We start from the raw sequence: 21629 nt of genomic DNA, 5'->3' as shown, positions 1-21629 counted from the left end.
TGCCTCTGAGGAGTGAGAGCCCCCCGCCCCCCCAAGCCCTCCGCATCCCACCGGGCCCGTTGGGGAGTGGCTCTAACTCAGGCTGTAACTGCCATTTCCCACAAAACCTACCAGGTAGGAGCAGGCAGCCAGCTCTGCGCCCCCGGGGCCACCTCTCACCACCAGGCCTTCCCTTTTGGGGTGCTTCGGGTCTGCGGTGGGTGGTCGAGAGGAGCACTGAGGGGCACGCAGGGCTGGCTGGCCTCACACGGGGTCGCCCTGCTCCCCGCCCACCCCGGGGCCGCCACTCCCGGCCCGGCCACTGCGTCCTGAGCCTGGGGGCTCGCCGCGGTGGGACGCCCTCCCGCGTCCCTGTTTCCTTCCGCTGCACAGGGCATCCTGTCGAGGCGCCTCGCAGAGCTGCGAGGCTGCGCTGCGGCGCGACAGCGTCTCTGGGGCGCGTGCCCTAGGCCTGGGGTCCGGCCGCGGGCCGCGGGCTTTGTCCGCGAGGGGCCGCCCGCCCCACCCGGTTCAACTCCCGAACTTCTGAGTCGTCCCGGACTCCGCGGCCCGACTCCGCCAGAGGATGGCCGCGTGGGAGGACCCCTGGAGTAAGCCGGGGCCGCTGCCTGGGTCCCCGCGCGGGGTGGCGCTCGCGCTCACACCCGCCCGGGACCGCGAGAGGGGTCCCCACGCCACGCGCTGACCGTGGGGCGGCGACAGGATCGCGTCCTCCGTTCCCGGAGGCGGAGCGACGAGTCTGCCCTGCGCCCGCCCGGGGGCACGCGGAGACGGCCCACGCGCGCACCTGGCCCCGAAGGGGCGGCCCCGCGGGGCAGGGGCCGCTCACGCGGGCGGGGCGCGCGGCGGGGCCGGGCCCGCCCTCCACCTCCCGCCGGGGCGCGCGCTCTAGGACCCGCCGGCGCCCGGCGCGCGCGGTGGGCGGGGCCGGGCATTGTGACGTCACGGCGAGGCGGGGCCCGGGCTCGGCCGGGCAGACTGACGGACGCGGGCCGGACGGGCGGAGCCCACGCGGCCGGTGAGGGCACGGAGGGGTCCGCGGGGCGCGTGGGCGCGGGGTGGGGGGCGGGCGCCGTGGTCGGGCCCCAGGACCCAGCCCCCGCCGCCCGGGCCGCGCGTCCGCGCCTCGTCCCCCCGCGATGCCTGCGCGGGCGCCCCGGGCGCCCTGACCGCGCGTGTCCCCGGAGGGGGTCGCGCCCCAGCCCTGAGCCCCCCGCCCCCCCCCGCCCGCCCGCCCGCCCGGGGCCGGGGCCGGGACCCAGCGCTTCCCTCTTCCCTCCCGCCAGGCTCCGGCGGCGGCCATGCGGGGGTGACAGCGCGCGCCCCGCGAGCCCGTGGGGACTCCGCCAGGCGGCCGCCAGCCCGCCGGCCGGCGGCGCAGGTGCGGGCGATGGACGCCCCGGGCTCGGACTGGCTCTTGGTGCCGCTGCAGCAGCTGGTCTCCTGGGCGGCGGCGGGGGCCATGGTCTTCGGCGGGGTGGTGCCCTACATCCCGCAGTACCGGGACATCCGGAGGACCCAGAACGCCGAGGGCTTCTCCACCTACGTGTGCCTGGTGCTCCTGGTGGCCAACATCCTCCGGATCCTCTTCTGGCAAGTGCGGGCCCTCTCCCCGTGGGGGCGCGCCTCCTCCGGGGGGGTTCCGGGGAGGCCCGAGGGTGCCGGTGTCTGCGCCCCGCGAGGAGGAGCCGGGGCAGCGGGCAGCTGCTCTCCCAGGGCAGGCTGGGGGCCTGGAGGGGGCCCTTCGCTCGCGGGCTCAGTCCCAGCCTCCTCCGTGTCCCCCGGGCGCTTGCGGCAGGTGCGCGTCCTGGTCTCAGCCCAGAGGACCGGCGGGGGGTGGGGGGTGGGGGAGGGCGAACAGCCGAGTGGTTGGCCCGAGTGGCAACCAGCAGTGACCAGCAGGAAGGACGCTTTGCCGGCCAGCGGACCCCTCAGGAGGGGGCGTCTGAGCCCGCCCGGGCGCAGTGGGGGGCACCCCCGCGGCCTCTCGGTGGGGCGCGGGGTTCTGTTTATTTCTGAGTAGGAAGTCAACTTGCTGGAAAACGCTTAGACTCTCTTCTCGCTCCTCCCAGCCCGACTTCCTCTTTTTATCGTTTGCATTCCGGTAAGGGACTTGACATTAATTCTAACAGTTGCAGAAGCCAGACCAAACCCGGCGGGCGAGGGCTCGGAGGAAATGAGAGGAGGTTTCGTAGCCTCGCTCTGAGGCCCCGAGTCCGGACTTTCCTTCCATTCGTCCGGGGCGCGCGGGCCCCTCCGCCCGCGGGAGGGTTGCTGGGGGAGGCCTGGCGCTGTTGGCACAGCCATGCTCTTTGGCTCATTGATTTTAAGTGGATCTTATCGAGGCGTGGTTTCCATGAAGTACAAGTGCCCATTCTGCGAGTACAGTTCGGTGAGTTTCGACGAACTCCCTCCACCCCCCAGAGTCACCGCCACGGTCAAGACGGGGGTTTCCCAGCCCCGACGCTCCTGCGCTCTGCTCCTCCGTCCCGCCCAGGCCCGGGCTCGCCCCGGCCTCTGTCCCTGGGTGTCCGTTTTGCCCCTGTCGGGGGTTTTCAAGAGGCCAGCTGGCGCGTCAGGCACATCTGGAGTCTGTCCCATGGCGAGCCCACTTCTCAGCGGTGGGCTGGCGGGGGCTAATTGCTGTTTAGCACAACTTGAGAACCAGCATTTTGAAGATTCCTCCTTTACCTTTGGCTGAGGGGCCTCGGAGGCGGAACACCTTGCTTTCCTTTCACAAACTGGCCTTGAGTCTGAGGCTGAACAGAAGCAGGCTGAAAAGAAATGGACACTGGTGTTGACCCAGAGCCCACTGGACAAGGTGCCGGAGCCCCCAGCCAGGCACTGTGTCGGCGGGGCGGGGGGCAGCACAGCGAGCCCTGTATTGTGGGGCGGGTTTTCTCCAGCAGTGGGAGGGAACTGCCAGAGTTGGGTCACCCTGTGGGAAAGTAGCTCCATTTAGAAGTCTTTCCCTCAGTGTGCTAGTCATTCAAAAGTGCAGAGAGAAAACAGCATATCTAATCTACATCTCAGGATCTCGCGTGGAGGAGTCAGAAATTGAACCAGCTTCTCGAAGGCCGTCTCCTTTAACCGGCCTCTGGTGCCTTTGGGCCTGTGTCCTCTCTCCACCGCAGGGCCTGGGCCTTGGAGAGGGACTTGAGCTCCCTCCCGAACGCCGCACAGGGCGGCCTCTGTGGGATTCCAGCCTTGGTCCACTGGCGAGCCTGTCTCTGCACGTCCGATTGGCCCTTCCCCACGGAGCCAGCACCCGAGCTGTCCTGGGTCACTTCAGGGGTCCTGTGGCCCCCGTGCGCGCGCACAGGGCTGCCTGCAGCCTGCATTCCGGAAGGCTGGAGAGACGCGTGGGATGAAGGGAGGGCTGGCAGGGTCCCTTCCTGAGACTCTCTGGCCTGGGGCGCACTTTCCTGCATCTCACACCAGCTGAAGGGCAGGCCTCCGTTTGCAGCTTGTGCTAATGCACCAGCAGGTCTGAGACCCACTGCTCCGAGGGCGACGCAGATGCTCCCTTGTACTCGTCTCCCACTCCTGCGTCCCCTCCAGGCTCCATGGGTCCGCAGTCCCTTTGATTTAATAGCATCAGAGGGTTTCCCGTGTGCCGGACACGGGCTGGATGCTGCGGTGTGCACTTCGGTGGGAGCGCTGTTTGGGGCGTGCCACACACACAAAGTGGGGGGTGGGGAGGGAGAGCAAGGGTCAGTGGCTGCAGCGGGCTCCGTGGGAGGCAGAAACTGGGTCCACAGCAGAACTGGGCGGCAGGTAGGACTGGAGGGTGCTGTCCCACAGCTGGCTGGGACCACAGTCCCCAGGGCCCCAGTCCACCTGGGAAGGCTGTTGCCAGATCTGTGGTGCCAGGATGTAAGTGGCTCCGCAGGAGGGGACAACCACGCTGCACAAACCCAGGTTTCGGAAACTTGGGGGAACTCCTGCACCGCATTTCTTACCATCCTCACCATTCTTTTGCAAAACTAGCATTCAGCAGATCATACTCCATAAAATGCTGATGTACAGGGTTTTGCTTTTGTGATATTAGAAGCCCGGACAAGGGCTAAGTGATGCCTTGTACCTAATATTTGCAAGCATGTGATTTTGTAGAGACCAGGTGGGGGGCAGGGTGTGTGGATGGTGCTGCAGAGCCTCGTGCCTTCATGGAGACAGTCCTCAGGCCCATCCCCACTGCGTGAAAACATCGAATCAGGGGTGCGATAACACTGTAGTGTATTGGAAATGCGGCAACACTGTATTGGAGGCCTGGTAACACTGTATCGAAGCTTTAGAAACATTGTGTGAAAGATATAGCAACACTGTATCAGAGATAGGGTGATGTTCTACTGCTAACGGCCGTAGGACTCAGGCCCCGCAGAGAAGTAGATACACAACTTCTCTGCCACTTAAGACTTTTTCCCGTTACTGTGAGAGGCAGAGAAGATGTTTCCTGTGGAAACTCTTGCTTGGGCTTGGCAGAACACCGCCTGTCCTCTGCAATGTGTATTTCCCCAGGGGCGAGACAGACATGCGCTGCCACCAGGGGAGAGCCTGCGTCCACGGGCTTTTCTGAGCGCAGGCCCCCGCCCGCCCGCCCGCCAGGGCGTCCTCCGTGACGGAAGAGGCCGCGCCAGCCGCACTCCTGAGCAGAGAGGAAGAGTGCTGTCCTGACACCTCTGTCTAAGGAAGAAAAAGTTTAACTAATTTCATGACTAAAAAATGGTATCTTTCTCTTTTACTTAGCTTTTAAAAACTATCACTGGCGTTGAACTGTGTTTCGTATTTCTTTTGCCCCTTGTGTCTTGTTTGTGGAACGCTGTGCTTTTTGGAATTCTGTGTCTCGCTCAGCCGGCCTGCATCCTCAAATCGGCTACGTGCGCGCCGGTGCAGCCCGACACTCACGTTCAACAGCCTCATTTTCGCTGCGAACACCGAGTTCATCTGGATGATTCTCGGTGCATTGTGTTTGGAGACACGCTAATGGTGTTTCCTCCCAGTCCCTCTCCCTCGTTGTTCCTGTGGGCATTTAAAAAGTGGAACTGGCCTTTTCCACATTGCGGCCCAAGTTACCTGTCGTCGGACTTAGAGCTGGGAGTGGGCGGCGTGGGAGGGGCCCCATCTGACTTGTTTTACTGCGATGCTGCTGAGGGTGACATGGAGCCTTTGCTGTCGCTGTATCACCCTCAGCTGTGGGTGAGTCGACCTCCCGGGTCAACTGGGCAGGCAGTGGGGACCAGTTGTTCGACATGACCAGCAGTGTCCCCAAACAGCCTTAGAGGCTGCATCTGCGCTTTGTGGAAGAGATGGCTTGGGCCGTGGGCCATGGGCCAGAGGGCCTGGGGGCCGTGGTGAGCAAGGGCCAGCCTCCCGCAGGCCCTCAGCCCCCACCCCAGTCTGGGCCGCTGGCCGAGAAAGCCCCAAGCACCGGTCTCTCTTCCCACAGCGCCTTCTCCTCACCCAGGCCTGGCTCGTCGTGAGCCCTTGTTCCTCCCACCCTGTCTGCGGGGTGCGGCATTCGGAGTGATTCGGAGGGGCCCGGCTGAGGGGGCTGGTCTGGTCCTGCTGTCAGGGTGCCCCAGCCCCTCTGCACCCGGCTGTGACCCAGCCAGGCAGGAAGGGGCTGCCCAGCCCGGTCAGACCTGGGCCGGGTGCGCGGAGGAGGCGCCTGGCATGGGGCGCCCTCTGACCGTGGCGTCCTCGCCCCCAGGTTTGGAAGGCACTTCGAGTCCCCGCTGCTGTGGCAGAGCATCGTCATGATCGTCACCATGCTGCTGATGCTGAAGCTGTGCACCGAGGTCCGCGTGAGCAACGAGCTCAACGTCAAGCGCCGCTTCTTCGCAGGTGGGTGCCCGGCAACGTGGGGCGGAGCCACCCCAGCCTCCCAGCCGGTCTGTGTCTGCGGGGGGGGCGGCGCGTGGCGGACCCTCTGCCCTGCGTCACCCGAGCGGCCTGTCTCACCGCAGGGCACTGTCGTCCGTGACTGATGTTGCTGTTCTCAGCACATATGTGACTTTGAGCATCGCATAATGTGAGGCGACCCAAGATGGCAGTTTCTTCTGTGGACCCCGGGCCGGGTGTCACCCGACGGGGAGGGGCGCTGGGGCTGCGCTCGCCTGGAGTCTGCACTGGGCGGTGGGCCCGCGCCTGCTGGGCTCCTTCCTGTCACGTCGGGTCTGGGGGCAGTTTTGTCTCTGGCTTTCCGGGACATGAAACTGTTTCCTGCAGCCGGGTCCTCGCGTGCCTGGTTGGCAATGCCCCCAAGGCCCTGAGCGTGTGGGTGGCCGGTGACCTGCCCCCCGGGCGCCTGTGCTTGGGCAGCGCGACCTGCAGGCCCGGCCCCTGCTGCTGGACGCTCTGGCTCACGGAGCCGAAGGTGCTCCTTCCTGCCGTTGCCTTCTTCTTCGGAAGAGCTCCTTCCGAGCTGACTTCTGCTTGGCCGTCAGGCTGGTGGGCTTCCTGTGTGCGGAGGGTTCGTGCCTCCCTCCCGGTGTTCCGCTGATGACCGAGTGCACCACGGCCCTCACCGTGACGGGTCCTTGCCTCGGAGAGTGTTCAGTTTGGGGTGTCTGTGGACTTGAGGTCTCGCCGTGCCTTGGCCCCTGACGGTCATCTTCCCTGTGAGCGGTCCCGCCCCCCCCCCCCCCGGTGCCTGTGTTTTGAGAGAGAGGAATGTGTGCCCGCGGCCGCCTCCGTGGAAAGTAGGTCAGCCTGCAGCCCCGGCGTGCTGCCTGGGCCACGCAGTGTCACTTGCACGATGAAGGTGGCCGCCCTGCTCCTGGCGTGTTCTCCCCCTTGAGGCCACTGTCTCCTCGGGGGCTCTGTCCCTGGCCCTGGCGTCACTCAGGAGGCCCCCCAGAGCGGGTGCCGACTGCGCCGCTGGCCTTGCCTAGGAAGCAGCGTGTGGCGAGTGGGCCCGTCCTGGGGAGGGGCCCTGGGCACTGGGCTCTGGGCTTCTCCGGACTCGGGCTTTCTGCCCTGTCTCTCTCTCTCCACCATCTGTGCTCCGGGGAGCCTCACCTCTCCGTTGGCACCGACCTCCTGGTGGCCGCAGAGGGGCGGGGGGGGGGTCTTACTGCTGCCCTGCGTGCCCAGGAGGGCGGCGAGGCCGTGGGCAGTGCAGCATGCCTGTGTGGTGGCTCTGAAACCCGAGAGCAGTGCGTGACCTTGTCTGAAGGGCCCGCGGCGAGGTCGGCTGCCAGCTGCAGCAGGTGTGGGGGCCTCCAGGCCACGAGGCGTCTGAGATTTAGCATTTGTGTGACCTCACAGGAGGGCCCCCCGAGTCCACGCCCCACACCCCCTTCCCTCGGGATCTGCCCGCAGGTCTCCAGGTCGTCTCGGGGGGACCCTGAGCAGGGCAATGCGTCTCCTGGGGGTCCTCCCTCAGAGGGGCTCTCGGTGGAGTGAGTGGGATGGTGGACGTCTGACCCTCCCTCTTGATTTCTGGTGTTCTGTGTGCCTTCTTCCGGAAGGAGTGTTTCTGTCCCGTTCGCACGGGCGACCCGGCCCGCACCGGGGAAGGCAAACAGCGGTTTGCGTCTGAACGGCACCCGCACAGGAGCAGAGCTGGGTTCTCTCCTGCGTCTCCCCCCACCCCTCCCCTCCCCTCCCCCTCCCTCTTTTGGGACCTTGACCCTTAGACAAGCTGCCAGTGCCTGGTGAAATCGGTCTAAATAAAAACAAATAGAAGTGAGAGGCCGCGGAAGCCCACACGACTCTGGGTAGTCAGAGTCCAGGAGCCCCAGGGGTGCCGCTGGGCGGGAGGCGGGGCGGCCGGGGACGCAGTGCTGTCCCAAGGCCGGGCAGTAGGTCTGCTGTTTGCTTTTAGCTGTTCACTTGCCAATCTTCATGTTTAGGTGAGTCTGCATGGCCTGGGGCCGGTGACCTTTGATCCCAGCTCTGCTCGGTGTTCACAGTATTCGCTGGAGGCTCCCTCTCCTGTGTAGCCACCTTCCACGGGGGACCCCGCCTGCAGGGGCCCCACCTGCAGGGGCCCCACCTGCAGGCTCTCTGCTCCAGCTGTGTCTTCCAGGGTCTGGGGCAGCTCTCCCGGGCTGGGTGGCCGTGGTGGGCTGCCACGTTGCCTCCGAGACTCTCCCCTCCCAGGGCTGAACCAGCTCTCAGGGAGGACCCTCTGAAAACAGCTTATTCAAGCAGCTTTCTGCGGAGTTTTGGCCCTGGGGCTGAACCGCAGCTGACCGCTGACTTCTGTGGGGGCAGAAGTGGAATCTGCTGAGTCAGACGCCACCTTTGGCTGTGGCAGTCAGGTGAAAATGTGGCTACTTTTCAGTTTTGGTCCAAATTTCCTCCCCCTCTTCTAAGCACTTATTTTGGAAGAGGGCAGGTTTGGAGAACAATAGTTCAAAGGTGGATTTCCTAATGCACAGAAACCAAAGTCTGTGGACTTTCCTGTTCCATTTTTTTTTTTTTTAAGAAATGCAGCCCTGGCTGGTGCAGCTCAGTGGACTGAGTGCCGGCCTGCCAACGGAAGGGTCTCTGGTTCGATTCCCAGTCAGGGCACAGGCCTGAGTTGTGGGCCAGGTCCCCAGTAGGGGTCACAGGAGAGGCAACCACACACTGATGTTTCCCTTTCTCCCTCCCTTCCCAACTCCAAAAATAAATAAATAAAATCTTTTAAAAAAATATAAAGCATTAAAAAAGAGAAATACGGAAAAGGCTGAGAGATGCAGCGGCTTCTCTGTGTTAAACCCGTCTGTTTTGTCTTCTCTTCCTCCCTGTCCCCCCCCCCCCTTAAACGTGGCCGCAGAGAGTAAGGACGAGGAAGCCAGAGCCCCCCCCAGGCGGTCGTATCTGGGTATGTACCACCCTGCATGGGGCTGCCCACGCGGAGGGGTCACCGCACGCCAGCTCTGTCCTTGTCTGTCATCACTGCCATCCGTGCTGCGTCTCGTCCGTGCATGTGACTCGTTTTAACCAGCGTGGCCACGGCTCCGCAGACTAACCAGCCCACTGCTGCTGCTGTCGGGCAGCTCCTGGGTGCCCGTGCGCTCTCTGTGTGCAGGTCCGTGAGAGAGAAGGCAGGAAACGAGGAAGGATCGGAGGACGAGCTTTAGAATTTTGATGCTCTGGCCAATGGAACTGTCTCCTAAACCTCATTTCAGGTTGTTCGTTGCTACTTTGTAGAAATAAAATAGGTTTTTGTGCATTGATCTCGTACCCTGCGGCTTCAGTGAACTCACGTGTCAGGTGTCGTGGTGTTTAGTGGATACCTGAGGGTTTTCTGTATACAAGACTGTGTCATCTGCAAACAGTTTTACTTCTTCCCCTTGCCGGATTAGCCTGGCCAGAAGCCACCTGGGCGGACGCCCTTTCCTTGTTCCTGATCTCACCGAGGAGGCAGCTGGCGCTTCTCCATTGAGTAGGACGGACTTTATGGGGTTAAGCAAGCACCTTCTGAGTTTGTTGAGTGTTTTTTATCGTAAAAGCATATTGACATTTGTCACATGCTTTTCTGTGTCCACTGAGATGACCACGTGGTCTTTGTCCTATATTCCATTATTATACTGTATTGTATGGATTGACTTTTGTGTGTGTACCAACCTCACATTTTTGGGATAAATCCCATCGGGTCAAGACGTACAGTCCTTCCTGTACACTGCCAGAGTCTGTCTGCTAGTGATGCCTTGAGGGTTTCTGTGCTCAGAGTCATAAGAGATACTGACCTTTTTTTTTTTTCCTTGTGATGACTCTGGTTTTTAGTATCAGGAAAGTGCTTGTTTTATGAAGTAAGTTGGGAAAAGCAAGTGTTCTGTTTTCTATTTTTTTGAAAAGTTTGTGAAGGATTGGCACCCGTTCTTTATTAATAAAACATGTTACATTGAAGTGTGACATACAACATTGTGTAAACTCAAGGTGCACATGTTAACTGCAGACATTTATCTGTGGCGATCTGACCGCCATCGCAGCGATGACCGGCAGCCTGTCAGGTGACACAGTTGTTGCTTCTGGTGGCTGCAATAGTTAGGTTTAGGCTCTGGGCAAGTTGGATGACTGTGACACCATATTGTTGTCTGTGTTTACTGTCACGTACACGATCTCTCCCGGGCTTATTAGCTGCTCATTGCAAGTCTAGCAATTCTTTGAATGTTGGTGGAATTACCCAGGGAGGCCATCTGGGGCTGGGTTTTCCTTTGTGGGAAATATTTAAATTACAAACGCAGTCTCTTAGTATAAGTCTGTTCAGTTTTCCAGTGGCTGAGTTAGTTTTTATAGTTTTTTTTTAATTTGTCAATTAAGCCTACATTATCTAACGTGTGGGGCTACAGTTGTTCTTAGTGCTCCCTGTGTTTCTGTTTCCGTTTCCTCGAGGTCGGCCGCGACGGCCCCTCTTTCGTGGTTGACTTTAGTGACTGAGGCTCCCCTCTCTCCCTTTTCTTGTGGTCATTCCAGCTACTGTTGCTCAAGTTCAGTATTTGTTTTCAAAGAACCAACACTGGTGTTGTTGATTTTGCCTGCTGCTTTTCTACTCGGACTGGACGCAGAGGACACACCCGAGTACTTCATCTGTCCCCTGGAAACAGGGGCTCGAGGGCTCGGGACCCCCACAGGCGGCACGTTTCCTCCTAACAGCAGGAGGGGCTCAGTCCAGCCGGCCCTTGCTCTTCCTGGTTCTCAGGAGCCGTTGCCTGACCCAGGCTCCCAGGGGTCAATTCGAGACCCATTGTCCTGGGTCCCGGCAGCTTTCCCGTCAGGGGCGTCCTGCTGTTGCTGCCTCTGGTCCCGCCTTTTTCCACCGGAGATTAATCCTTGTTTCTGGGAAGCACTTTGAAAGGATCTGCAGCCAGATCCTTCTCAGATTTCCCGTGTTTACTGTCCACAGCAAGGGCACAGGGCTGCCTGCTCCACACAGCGAGTACACCTGTTTGTTCTGTTCTGCCCTGCCGCCTGGGCTGCAGGCGGGCCCCTGCGTCCAGCCACCTTGGGATGGTCCTGGTGTCTGGGGCTACCCGGCCCAGGACACAGCCCCTTCCCCTCGTTTTTCCCTTGGTGCCTGATCAGGGAACGCCCCCTGCTGCTGCTTTGGAAGGTGACTTTTGGGAGTTTCCAGGGTCCTGACTGAGGGAGAGACCCTGTCCGTGCTGCGAGCCTTTCCCCGCTCTAGTGCATTTCTGCAGCTGTGATGGCCTTTGGCCAGGACCCTCCAGGGTCCCCTGGCTGCAGCCCCTTGAGCTGCCTGCCTCGGAGGCTCGCCTGGCCCTCCCTGAGCATTTGAACGTGCAGAAGAAGGGAACTGGGGAGTGCTTTGCTGCTGCTGCCTGCCCAGGAGGGTGGGGTATCTGGGGTCTGCGGTCATGGGCGCCCCAGGGCCCTGCCTCCTGCGGATCTGCTGTGACTTCCTCTTCAGCCAGGCAGGCCTCCCTCCCTGCCCCCCCCCCCACTGTGGCCTTTCCAGCTCCCTCTTCCCTCCGTGCATTGCCCTTCCGCTGGGTTCCCCAGGGAGGTGGTTCTGGGTTATCTCCTGCTGCCCGCGCCTCACCACCCACAGTTCCCCGCGGTTTTATCGGGGTCTGCAGTCAGCTCCAACAGCAGCCTGCATGGCAGGTGTGTGTGTAGGTTCAGGGTCAGTGTGGGAGCCCCAGGGGGCAGGATGGCTCCTGCGCTGGCACCGGGCCCTCTGTCCCCTTATCTCGAGTCACACAGGCGTGAGGTCACGGTGACAGTTATGGGAGGCCCTCTCCTGCTCCCTCGGGTGTGACCCAGACTGAGAGGAAGCTGCTGGCTGCATGGCCACCAGCGGTCCTGCCCTAACGATTGGTCCCAGGCCCTCGAGGCGACCTTGCCGTGGGCCCTGGTGTGCAAGCCTTCCCAGGGCAGCCTTGTCAGGACAGTACTGGGCACTCACAGCACCTGGGGGCGGGGGGGGGGGGCAGTGCTGGCTGGGCTGGGGGGGCGCACAGGAGCTCGGGGCCCCAGGCAGCTTCTGTGAGAGAGGCGAGTGGCTGCCGGGGGCCTGAGCCCTCGGCACTCGGTGCCTCTCTGGGCATGTGGAGTCCAGTGAGCGCAGGGACCCCGGAGGACGGTCTCTCCCATGAAAGTGGGGTGTGTGGAGGCCCCATGGCCGTTGTGGGGCTCTCACCACTGTCTCCAGCAGGTTATCGTCATCACCATGGCCGCCGCGAGCTGCCACTGTGCGGGCTGGGGGTCATCCTGTGTCCTCCAGGGGCACCAGGGCCTGGACCACAGCAAGGGCCCAGCTCTCTTGCTTTGCTGGGAAAGCTCTGCCTGAACTGACAGGGGCTGGCCACACGGGGGTGCTGGCGGGCCGCCTGGTCTGGAGCCCAGAGGTTGTATAACCCGGCCATCAGTGGGGTGCTGCCCAGAAACACCAGTGCGACGGGGCTCTCCCCTACCCCCTCAGTCTGCAGGGTCACAGGGTGCCCTGGGGCCCAGGGCCCATCTGTGCTTCTCTGAGCAGCCAGGGTGTGTGCATGAGGATCACCTCAAGGGCTGTGTAAATCCTGGGACAGCATGACCCCCACGGGGCCCCTGGGCAGGGTGGGCGCCATCCCCCTGGGGCTCAGGGTCACACAGCGGGCACCTCCCACCCCCGACCTGCATAGCAGCACCTGTGCGTCCCTCCCAGGGGCTGTGGAGGGGAAGGGCGGGCGCTCTAATCCGGGAAAGAGACCCAGGGGCCCTGGGGGGACTGGGAGTGCCACGCCGGGGGGGGTGGGGACTCGGCCCGTGACGCTGAGCGGTTACCTGCAGGAACTCCGGCTTCCTCCGAAGCGCCTCGGTGCAGAGCAGGCGGAGGCCCACAGTTCACATCCGGCTCCCTCAGGCTGACCTCGAGCCGCTCACCCAGGTCACGTCCCTCCCCTCACGCTGACCTTGGCCTCTCCCCCTCTCGCCCTAGACTTTGACCCTCACCACTTCTGGCACTGGAGCAGCTTTGCCGACTACCTGCAGTGCGTGCTGGCCTTCGCGGGCGTCGCCGGCTACATCACGTACCTGTCCATCGACTCGGCGCTGTTTGTGGAGACCCTGGGCTTCCTGGCCGTGCTGACGGAGGCCATGCTGGGCCTGCCGCAGCTGTACCGCAACCACCGCCACCGGTCCACGGAGGGCATGAGGTGGGTGGGCGCACGGCGCGGCGGCTGTCCTCGTCGGCAGCAGGTGCACGCGCATTGGGTGAAAGTCAAATGGGCACAAAGCTGGCTGCTTTACTTCCGGTTACACCTGTGAAACAGCCGGTCAGAGAGCAGTGCAGGTGTGAGCACATGGGTCCACCGGCCTTGCGACGCGTGAGCCTTGTGTGTGTGTGACAGGTGGGGAGAGGCTGAGACCCTCTCGGGAGCAGGCGACAGGTCACGGGATCGGAGAGCTGCTCCTTCCGGTCCACGGAGCCTGAGGCATGTGAGTGGGGGGAGCAGGCGGTGCCCGCAGCAGCAGGGCCGCAGCTCCGGGCCCCTGTGTGACCGGGCGCTCTCTCAGGACACAACCCAGGACGTGTCGGACTAAATCCACACTGAAGTATCTCATTTGCTTGTGAGCACCTGTAATCGGTGTTGCATCTGAAGCTACAGTTCCACGTGCTGCTTGCTAGCGCCCAGGAGCACAGTGCACTGTGCGCGGACCCCACGGCCAGGCGCCCGTTGTGCTTTGAGGGAGGAAGAGTCCGTCCTCCGGGCGGCCGGAGTCTGCGTCACCCGCGGTTTTGACTGACCCTCTGTCTCTGTGCGGACACTTGTCTGCGGTGCAGCGCAGGCATCTGCAGCTGTCTCGCAGGCTGGCCCTTTGACCTTCCTCTTACTGATTTTTGGATCGATAGGCATTTTATTCTTGTAACTATGTTCCTCTGCTTTCCTTTTTCTTTCCTGCTTCTTCCTCTCCTTAAAGGAGGCCCTTTAACATTTCTCGTAAGACTGGTTTGGTGGTCACAGACTCCTCTGGCTTTTTCTTCTCTGGGAAAGTCCTCTTACTAGTGTTTGACAGAATGTCCATGACCTGGATGTGCCCTTGCCTGGGTGCTCAGACGTTTTACTTTGGTGTCTCAGCTGCTTGCCTGAAGGCCCTGAGGGCAGGGTTGCGCCCTGTTCCACTGTCTCCCTATCACCTGACACAGTGTTTGGAAGATTATAGCAGCTCGGAAAGTATTTACTGAATGAACGAATGAAGAAATGCAGTACTTGGGTCTCTAAACCACCGGCATCGCCTTTGGAAGCTCCGAGAACAGCTGGGGACACTTATGGATGTGGAGGGTCGTCCAGTGCAGGCACCTGGCCGATCGTCCTAATTCTTTTTTTTTTTTTAAGGATTTTATTTATTTATATTTAGAGAGGGGAAGGAAGGGAGAGAGGGAGAGAAACATCAGTGTGTGGTTGCCTCTTGCACGCCCCCTACTGGGGACCTGGCCCACAGCTCAGGCACATGCCCTGATGGGGAGCTGAACTGGTGACCCTTTGGTTCGCAGGCTGGCACTCAGTCCACTGAGCCGCACCAGCCAGGGTGATCATCCTAATTCTTGAAGAACTGGTAGCAGGGGGAGTGTTGGAGGGAGACGCCACCCAGGCCGGCCTGCCGGAGTCTAAGCTGCTCTGCCGGAGCCCCAGGTGGGCTGGCATGTCCCCAGTCCCACTTGCAGTTCACCCAGCTCCCGTTCTCTGAGGCCGTGGCTGCGACCGATTTGTGCAGAAGGCAAGTGTTTGGCTCTGAGAAGAGGAAGGCCACAGTCGCCTGCAGGTCAGGGGACCGCGCATGTCCCCTGGAACCCTGACTTTAGGGTGTACAGGACGTGTGGTCCTCAGCCGCTGGGGGCCCAGGCCCTCTCCCCACAGGCTCCCCCACCCGCCCCGCTCACCTTCTCCCAGGGGGTGCTGAGGGCAAGGGATGCAGGAGGAGGGCGCTTGACAGAAGGCCCAGGTGAGGAGGAGACTCTGGTTACCTTGATGGGGCTTGGCCGGTGCGGGCGAGTCTGTGCGAGGACCCGGGAGGGGGCCCTGCACAGAAGGCCGTGGTGGGCGGGCCCGTGCCTCGGAGCAGGGCCGGCCCGTCAGGGACGGGGCCCCCGAGTCTGCCAGGTGCAGGGCGGGCCCGTCGAGACCCACATCACCTCGCTGGGACACTCACGCTGGGCAGGGTCGGGGTGGGGGGGGCGACTCCATCAGGCGCTGTTCAACGTGGCTGTCGCGTTGAATGAGCCACAGGACGCCTGCCGGGCAGAGCCGCCCCTTGAAGGGACTTGGGCTGGGCTTGTGCAGCGCGTCTGCAGGGCCAGGCCATGGGGGACCCAGGGCCTTGAGCCCTTGGCCTATGGCCCTGGCCTCTGCCCGAGTGGGGCCTGGCGGTGCTGCCCCACGCCGCAGCTCCTGGAGAGGTGAGGCGAGGTGAGGTGCAGGAGGCGGTCTGCGGGGCTGTGGAGGGTCACAGGTTTTCTGTTACGGGCGGGCACGGTCCCTTTTCCTTCCTGGACTCTGCGCGCGCCAGAGCTGACACCGGAAGGTGTCCTCTCCCTGCGTCTGTTTAGAAGAAAACATCCTCCTTCTCGGGCGAGTGCAGACTGGACTCGGGTTTGGAGGGCAGGGCCTGGTGGAGCCCGGTCACAGCTTGGTGTCCTCTGCAAACGTGTGCATTTCAAAGACGTCCGAGTGGGAGACACTCACACGGCGCGTCCGTCCGGTGTGGACTAAATTTTGAACACAGGCGCAGAGGAACCAGCCCGGCTTCGCCCCGGGTGGGGGGGACGGGACGGGGGTTTGGCCGTCTCCACCGGCTTCTCCCAGCCCAGCTCGCCGCGCCGGCCCTTCGCCATCTCCCACGCGGAGCACGCGGCCCCGTCTCCCCTCGGGTGTCTGCCCCATCCCCCTTCCGGCCTGGCTGCCATTCTGTCTCCCTCCCCCGGGGCCTCCGCTCGCTCCCCGGCGCCGCAGCGCCCCCAGCGGCCAGCACAGCTGGGCAGCCGGAGGCCGGGGAACCCGCGCCCGACCCCAGAGCGTCCGGCAGAGCGCGTGCGCTTCCCGGAGAACGATCTCCCGTTCGCGGCGATGTGTGGACGGTGTGCACGCGACCCGGGCACCTACGCCCGTGTGCAAACACACCGACAGAAGGTCACACGTACCTGAACGCAGGCTGCGTGCTCTCTCCTCGTCCTTGGGAACCACCGGCACCTGAGCCGCGGAGATGCGCATGCGCCCTCCCTCCCCTGGGACGCGGGGCCGGGCCGCGCCGGGTGGGAGGGGCCCCGGGACGCCCCCCCCCCGCCCCCCGAGGTCCGCACGCTCCGCCAGCCGCCTGGCACACCTGCCCCTCACGGGACGTCGGGAGCACCCGCACGTGTGTGCCTCTGCACACCGGCCCCGTGCACTCAGGTGCTCACTAATGTGCACACACGCCCCACACTTGGGCACACGCACACAGGCTTTTTTCTGCCTTGGAGCAACTGCCAGAGATATTTTAAATGATTTTCCTTAAAAAAAAAAAAGTAAAGTGATTGTTGCTTCTGAACCAGTAAAGCAGTGACGAAGCTTTTGAAGTAACTTTACTAATTCACACAGGAAACCCTGAGAGGCAGAGTCTGGTGGGCCCTTTGCCCCTGCTTTCCTCCACGTTTCGTAGATTTAAGACTGTGCCCCAGCACGCGATTACGGGGGAGCCCGAGGCGGTGGGAGGGCAGAGGGGCCGCAGCTTCGGACAAGCGGGGGGAGTGAGTGCCGGAGGCGCTGGGATCGCGGGAGAGCGCCGCTCAGCGGCCCGGACTGGAGTGGCAGGCGCCCGCGCAGGCCCCGGAGGCGGTGACGGGCAGGGAGGCTGCCCCCTGTGGTGTGCGTGGCTCGTGTCCCGGCTGCTGTGGGTTGCGGACGAGGTGCAAGCCTCCCCCCCACCCCGTGAACCCCGCTCTCTGGGCCGCCCTGCCCCTCCCAGCCAGACACTCGGTGGCCGTGCCCCGTGGCGTCTTGGGAGGGGGGACGGGTCTCGCGCCCTGGCCACCTCACCGCCGTGCCCCCAGGGCCTGTCTTTGTGCCTTTTTGACACAAAACAGGCCAGGGAAGGGTGAGTGGGGCGTGCTGCGCACGTGCGTGGTTACAGGCACGCGTGGGCACGGGCACACTCACTACACGCACACACGCGCCCGGAGTGTGCAGCCCAGCAAAGAGGGGCCGGAACTCTCTGGAAAGTGCCTTGACTGGGGCGCCACCCACCAGGCACTCACGCACTGAAGAGTGCAGTCGGACGGATCTCACTGTCTCCGGGGTCGCGCAGCCGCCACCGCAGTCTAATTTAGGGCGTTGCCATCGCCCCGAAAGGAAGTCTGCACCCTGGGGGACCACGCCTCCTGTGCCCCCAAACCCTCCCCCGCTGGGCCCCCGGGTCCAGGTGCTGCCGTGTGGGTCTGTCTGCACCCGGCCCCTCGCACGAGTGGCCTGCAGCACTCGGCCTTTTCCCTTCGCGCTTCCCTGACGACGGGTGACGCTGCGGCCTTGTCATGCGATCATTGGCCAGTTGCACATCTTCTTTGGAGAAAGGCCTACGCAGGTCCTTGGCCTGTGTTCAAGTTTGTTTTTGTCTTTTTGCGACCGAGTCGCAGAGTTCCCTACGTTGTCTGGGTGCCAGGACCCCGTCAGATTCGTGATTTGCCCACCCTCTCTGCCCTGCTGGAGACGGTCTTCCCGGCAGGAACGGTTTTACTTTGGATGACGTCACAAATATATGTTGTTGCTGATGCTTTTGGTGTCGCACCCGGGGCCCCCAGGCTGAGACCTCCTCCGGGACACCTGTGGGCCGGGCTCGAATTGCTGAGAGCTCCTCCGGGGTGGGGAGGAGGGCCGGGTCTGGGCCGTGTGGGCGTGAGCCCCTGCGGAGAAGCTGGGGGGTGTCATCTCCTGGGCCCCGGGCTGGGGGGGCTTGCCTGGCTGCCGGGCAGGCTGGGGGTGAGGTGAGAGGTATTTTGGGAATAGTGATCTGGCAGCCCAGTTGGGGAGGCAAAACGTGGAGCCAAGAATGAGGTCACTGGGGTCAGGATTAAAATGGTGGGCGGGGTGGGGGGAGGGTCAGGTGCAGGACACGGCAGCTGGAGCTGGGGGCCCAGCTCCCAGGCACCAGCCTGGACCGGGAGAGCAAAGCCTGGGCCCTGGGCGGTGACGGTGCCCCTCCCCCTCAAACTGCCTGCCTGCAAGGATCTCTTTGCTCAGGGCAGGCATCCAGGGTGGGCTCCGGGCCCTGTCGGAGCCTATGCCGGCTGAGCTTCCCCAGAAGGCGGGACTCCCGCCCCCAGGACGAGGGCAGACCTGGCCACTCCGCACTTGGTGTTTGCTCCGACCTCCTGGCGCGCTGCACCCGGGAGCAGGGCCTCTGAGGCTGTCTGCGTGCCCGCGCTGTGGGAGGGCAGGGGTTGCGGAGCCCCCGTGTCGGGAGGGGCGGAGCTCCTGGCTTGCTGAGAGTCCCCCTTCGAGGCTCTATGACTGGCTGCTGGGCCCCGTCCTCCCTGAGCCCCATGTAGGTGGCCGTTGTGGGGCTGTGGCAAGGCAGCCGCATCCCTGTCCCCATGCAGCGGCCGAGGGCCCAGGCAGGTGAGGCATCCGGGTAGCTAAAAGTGTCCCCGAGCGTCAGGCAGAGTCCAGCTCCAGAGATGACCTCGTGTCTTCGCTGGCCGGGTGATGAGTGCACCTGTGCCTCAGGGCCCCGCCTGGCCCCGGGCAGGCAGCCCCAGCACAGCGACAGGTGGCCCCGGCCCCCCGCCCTGCTTTGGGCTGTGCAGCCTCTGTCTCCCTGCCCCCTGGCCAGCATCTGCTGTGTGCCCTGGGGTGCGTCGCTAAACCAGCCTGTGCCTCAGTTTCCCCTCTGTGAGGCGGGAGCCACGTAGCCCACCCAGTCTCGTTTCAGGGTGGCAGGTGGCACGCATGCATGAGGGTGCCATGGGGGGGCTGCCTTCTGCACGGGTTTCTCAGTGTCCAGCAAACCAGACCCCGAGGCCGCACCTGTCAGCTCCGGCACAGCTCACAGCATGTCCCCCTTACGGCCCCCGACTGTCCGACCAGGGCTGCGGCCTGGGCCCTTGGGAGCCGAGAGTCCAGCACCTGCTTGTGTTCGAGCTGGTGGGACGAGCTCCCCTACCCCTGCCCCGGGGGCCCCAGCAGCCGAGTGGCCCCACTGCCCCTGGGCTCCCCGGGGCCGTGCACGTGTGACTGCCGTGTGAGCCCGGCCTCGGGGAGGAGTCACGAGCCAGCGTCGGCTGGAGACCTCGGGAGAGAGAACGCAGACCCGTCTTCGTGTTGGCCTTTCCAGAACAAACTCCCCAGGGAACCACCTGTGTGGCTGGTGTGGGTGGCCCCCTGGCGGGCCGCGAAGTGCGTCCGTCTGGTCGCGTGTCTGGGCAGCCACGGGGAGCGTTTCCAGGGAGGAGAGCCCCGAAATGGTGGCTCCGGGTGGGCTCCTCCTGGGGTGTGTGACGCGGCTTTGGGGTCATTCCAGGCACTTCTGTGGCTTCTGTGGACCTGGTGCAGGCGGGGGGGCTCTGTGGGCTGGAGGCGAGGGGCGTGGGCTGAGAGGGCCACTGTCCCCCAGCCAAGCTCCTCCTGCAGCCCACGGGGCACAGCCAGGCCAGGCCAGCACCTCGGAGGCCGGTCCCAGGGGTCCCTGTGGCCAGTGCCAGTCTCCCGAGGTGGGAGTTCTCCGGCGCTGCTGCCCCCAGAGCCAGCAGAGGCCCTCCCTCCCGTGCCCCCCAAGGAGCCCACACCCGGTGCCGCTGCGAGGTGGTGGGTCTGCCCCCCCGCGTGGGCCCAGTCTCTGCCCGGGAGGCCGAGGGCCCCCCAGCCGAGGGGCCTTCCTGTCCCTGGCGTTGCCAGGCAGTGACCTCGCCTCGAGCACAGGAGGGCGGGAAGGAGGGGCTGGCCTGGCTGCCCCCTGACCCCGGCTGCCCCCTGACCCCGGCCCGTGCCTCCGCAGCATCAAGATGGTGCTCATGTGGACGAGCGGCGACACCTTCAAGACGGCGTACTTCCTGCTGAACGGCGCCCCGCTGCAGTTCTCCGTGTGCGGCCTGCTGCAGGTGCTGGTGGACCTGGCCATCCTCGCGCAGGCCTACGCCTTCGCCCGCCGCCCCTCCAAGCCCAGCCCCCACACGGTGCACCCCACCAGTGCCAAGGCCCTCTGAGGGGCCCGGAGAACAAGGATGTGTGGCTGCTGGCCGCAGGCACCGGCTGGTCCCCTGTCCTCCCGCGTGGGCTCCTGGGCCTGTGGGCGGGCAGGGGCCCGGGCGCCCTGGCCGGGCTTGCTCGCTGGAGGGCCGGCGTCCCCCCGCCGGGGGCGGCCGTGGTTTCCAGGCATTGGGGGAGCAGGCTGCACACCCACCTGCTCTCAGAGCACTGGGGACCCGGGGAGAGGCCCACAGACCGGGACACAGTGGAGCAGGCGGCTGCAGGAAGGACGGGCCGTCAGGAGGCCCGGCAGGCGGCCGCAGCCGGATGTGACCTGAAGCCCCGGCCCGGCCCGAGGCACAGAGCGGAGACGGCGCAGGGAGAGCTCAGGCCCCAGCACGCAGAGCCCACGGTCAGACACGCTGCGGGACAGCGTGCGGCGAGGGGCTTGGGGCGGGGTGAGCCCGGCACACAGCGCGTGGCCCAGGCGCTTGGTCACGAGGAAGGGGGGCCGCAGCGATGCACGTGACGTGTGTCCCAGTCCCGCTGGCCGGGTGGCCTTGCCTGGGCCACCTGGAGCACTGCCGCCTCACCCTCACGGGGCTTGGGAACCAGCCCTTGCCCTCCGTTCACCTCGGCTCGGCCCTGGAGGCCTTGCTGCTGCGCTGGCCTCCTCCCACAGGGGGCGAGGGAGCCACCTGCATCTGTGCCAGCCGGGCGCTGGCCGGAGCACGCTCAGGGGCGTTTAACCCGGAGCCTGGGCGCTCTGCAAGCCCTCGAGGGCGTGGCGGGTGCGGGCGGCGGCACGAGTGGTGCTCCCCTCTTTCCCGGGAAGTGCGAGGAGCATCTCAGCACACGGCCTGTGACGCCTGTCTGCCAGGACAGGGACGCACCTCGGGGCCCCGCACCCCACACTCTGAGCTCCGGGGCCTGAAGTGACCTTCCAGGGCAGTAGGGTGGCCTGGCGCGGGCGCCCCTGCCCACCCTCTCCTGTCCGCACGGCTCTCTGTGCTGGCTGCAGGTGGCGGTGGTGAGGCCGCTGGTCCGACGTTCGTCACCCACGGCTGTCCACCTTCCATCGTCCACGGGCACCTCTGCCGCCGGGCCAGCCCTGCACCGGCTCCCAGGCCCCCAGATGCCACGAGTTCCAGAGGCTTCCGTGTGGCTCCCACAGGCAGCACTTCCCCTTCTGCTGGGCGGAGGGGCCCTCTGTGCCTTGCCAGCACTGCCCGAGGCCGCGGCGCTCGAGGCGTCTGCGCTGGCCAGTGAGAAGCTGTTTCCTCCGCCTGAGTTTTCCTCAAAAGCTCCCGAATGTTGGAGTGAGACTCCTGCTTAGTCCTTTGGCTTGTAAGATGCTTTGAAAATGTTTATTTAAAAAATAATGAAGGGAGATGTCTGTAGCAGTAATTGCCTCCAAATTAAAATGTCGCTGATTACGGTGGTGACCGCAGTGCCTGAGGTTCTGTCAGTACGGAGACTCTGGATCGACACACTGTGTGAGGCGGACGCGGGGTGGCCGGCAGTCCGAGGGGCACC

At 64.0% G+C, this 21629-nt stretch overlaps 1 protein-coding gene and 1 long non-coding RNA gene across 3 annotated transcripts; one reads left to right on the top strand and one right to left on the bottom strand.

Annotated features, from left to right (window-relative positions):
• Positions 1-864: 864 nt before the first annotated feature.
• On the top strand, positions 865-21538 carry SLC66A2 (solute carrier family 66 member 2). 2 transcript variants are annotated; one of them, XM_045850450.1, is made up of 6 exons: positions 865-1018; positions 1287-1593; positions 5711-5844; positions 8768-8815; positions 12878-13094; positions 19903-21538. In XM_045850450.1, the coding sequence occupies exons 2-6, from the start codon at positions 1391-1393 to the stop codon at positions 20108-20110; spliced, it is 810 nt and encodes a 269-aa protein (XP_045706406.1). In that variant the 5' UTR covers positions 865-1018; positions 1287-1390; the 3' UTR covers positions 20111-21538. The 2 variants fall into 2 exon arrangements, with proteins under 2 accessions (XP_045706406.1, XP_045706407.1); XM_045850451.1 differs by lacking the exon at positions 8768-8815.
• On the bottom strand, positions 14370-16162 carry LOC123826447. Its single transcript, XR_006787038.1, has 3 exons — positions 16079-16162; positions 14906-15577; positions 14370-14672 (listed from the first exon to the last, which is right to left on the bottom strand). It is a non-coding gene; the product is annotated as an uncharacterized LOC123826447 (long non-coding RNA).
• Positions 21539-21629: the final 91 nt, after the last annotated feature.

This window comes from Phyllostomus hastatus, unplaced genomic scaffold, assembly GCF_019186645.2.
Source record: "Phyllostomus hastatus isolate PE091 unplaced genomic scaffold, TTU_PhHast_1.1 phas_contig_80, whole genome shotgun sequence".
Classification (NCBI taxonomy): Eukaryota; Metazoa; Chordata; class Mammalia; order Chiroptera; family Phyllostomidae; genus Phyllostomus; species Phyllostomus hastatus.
The sequence above is the reverse complement of the archived record's forward strand: the minus strand, read 5'-3'. Positions and strand labels throughout refer to the sequence as shown.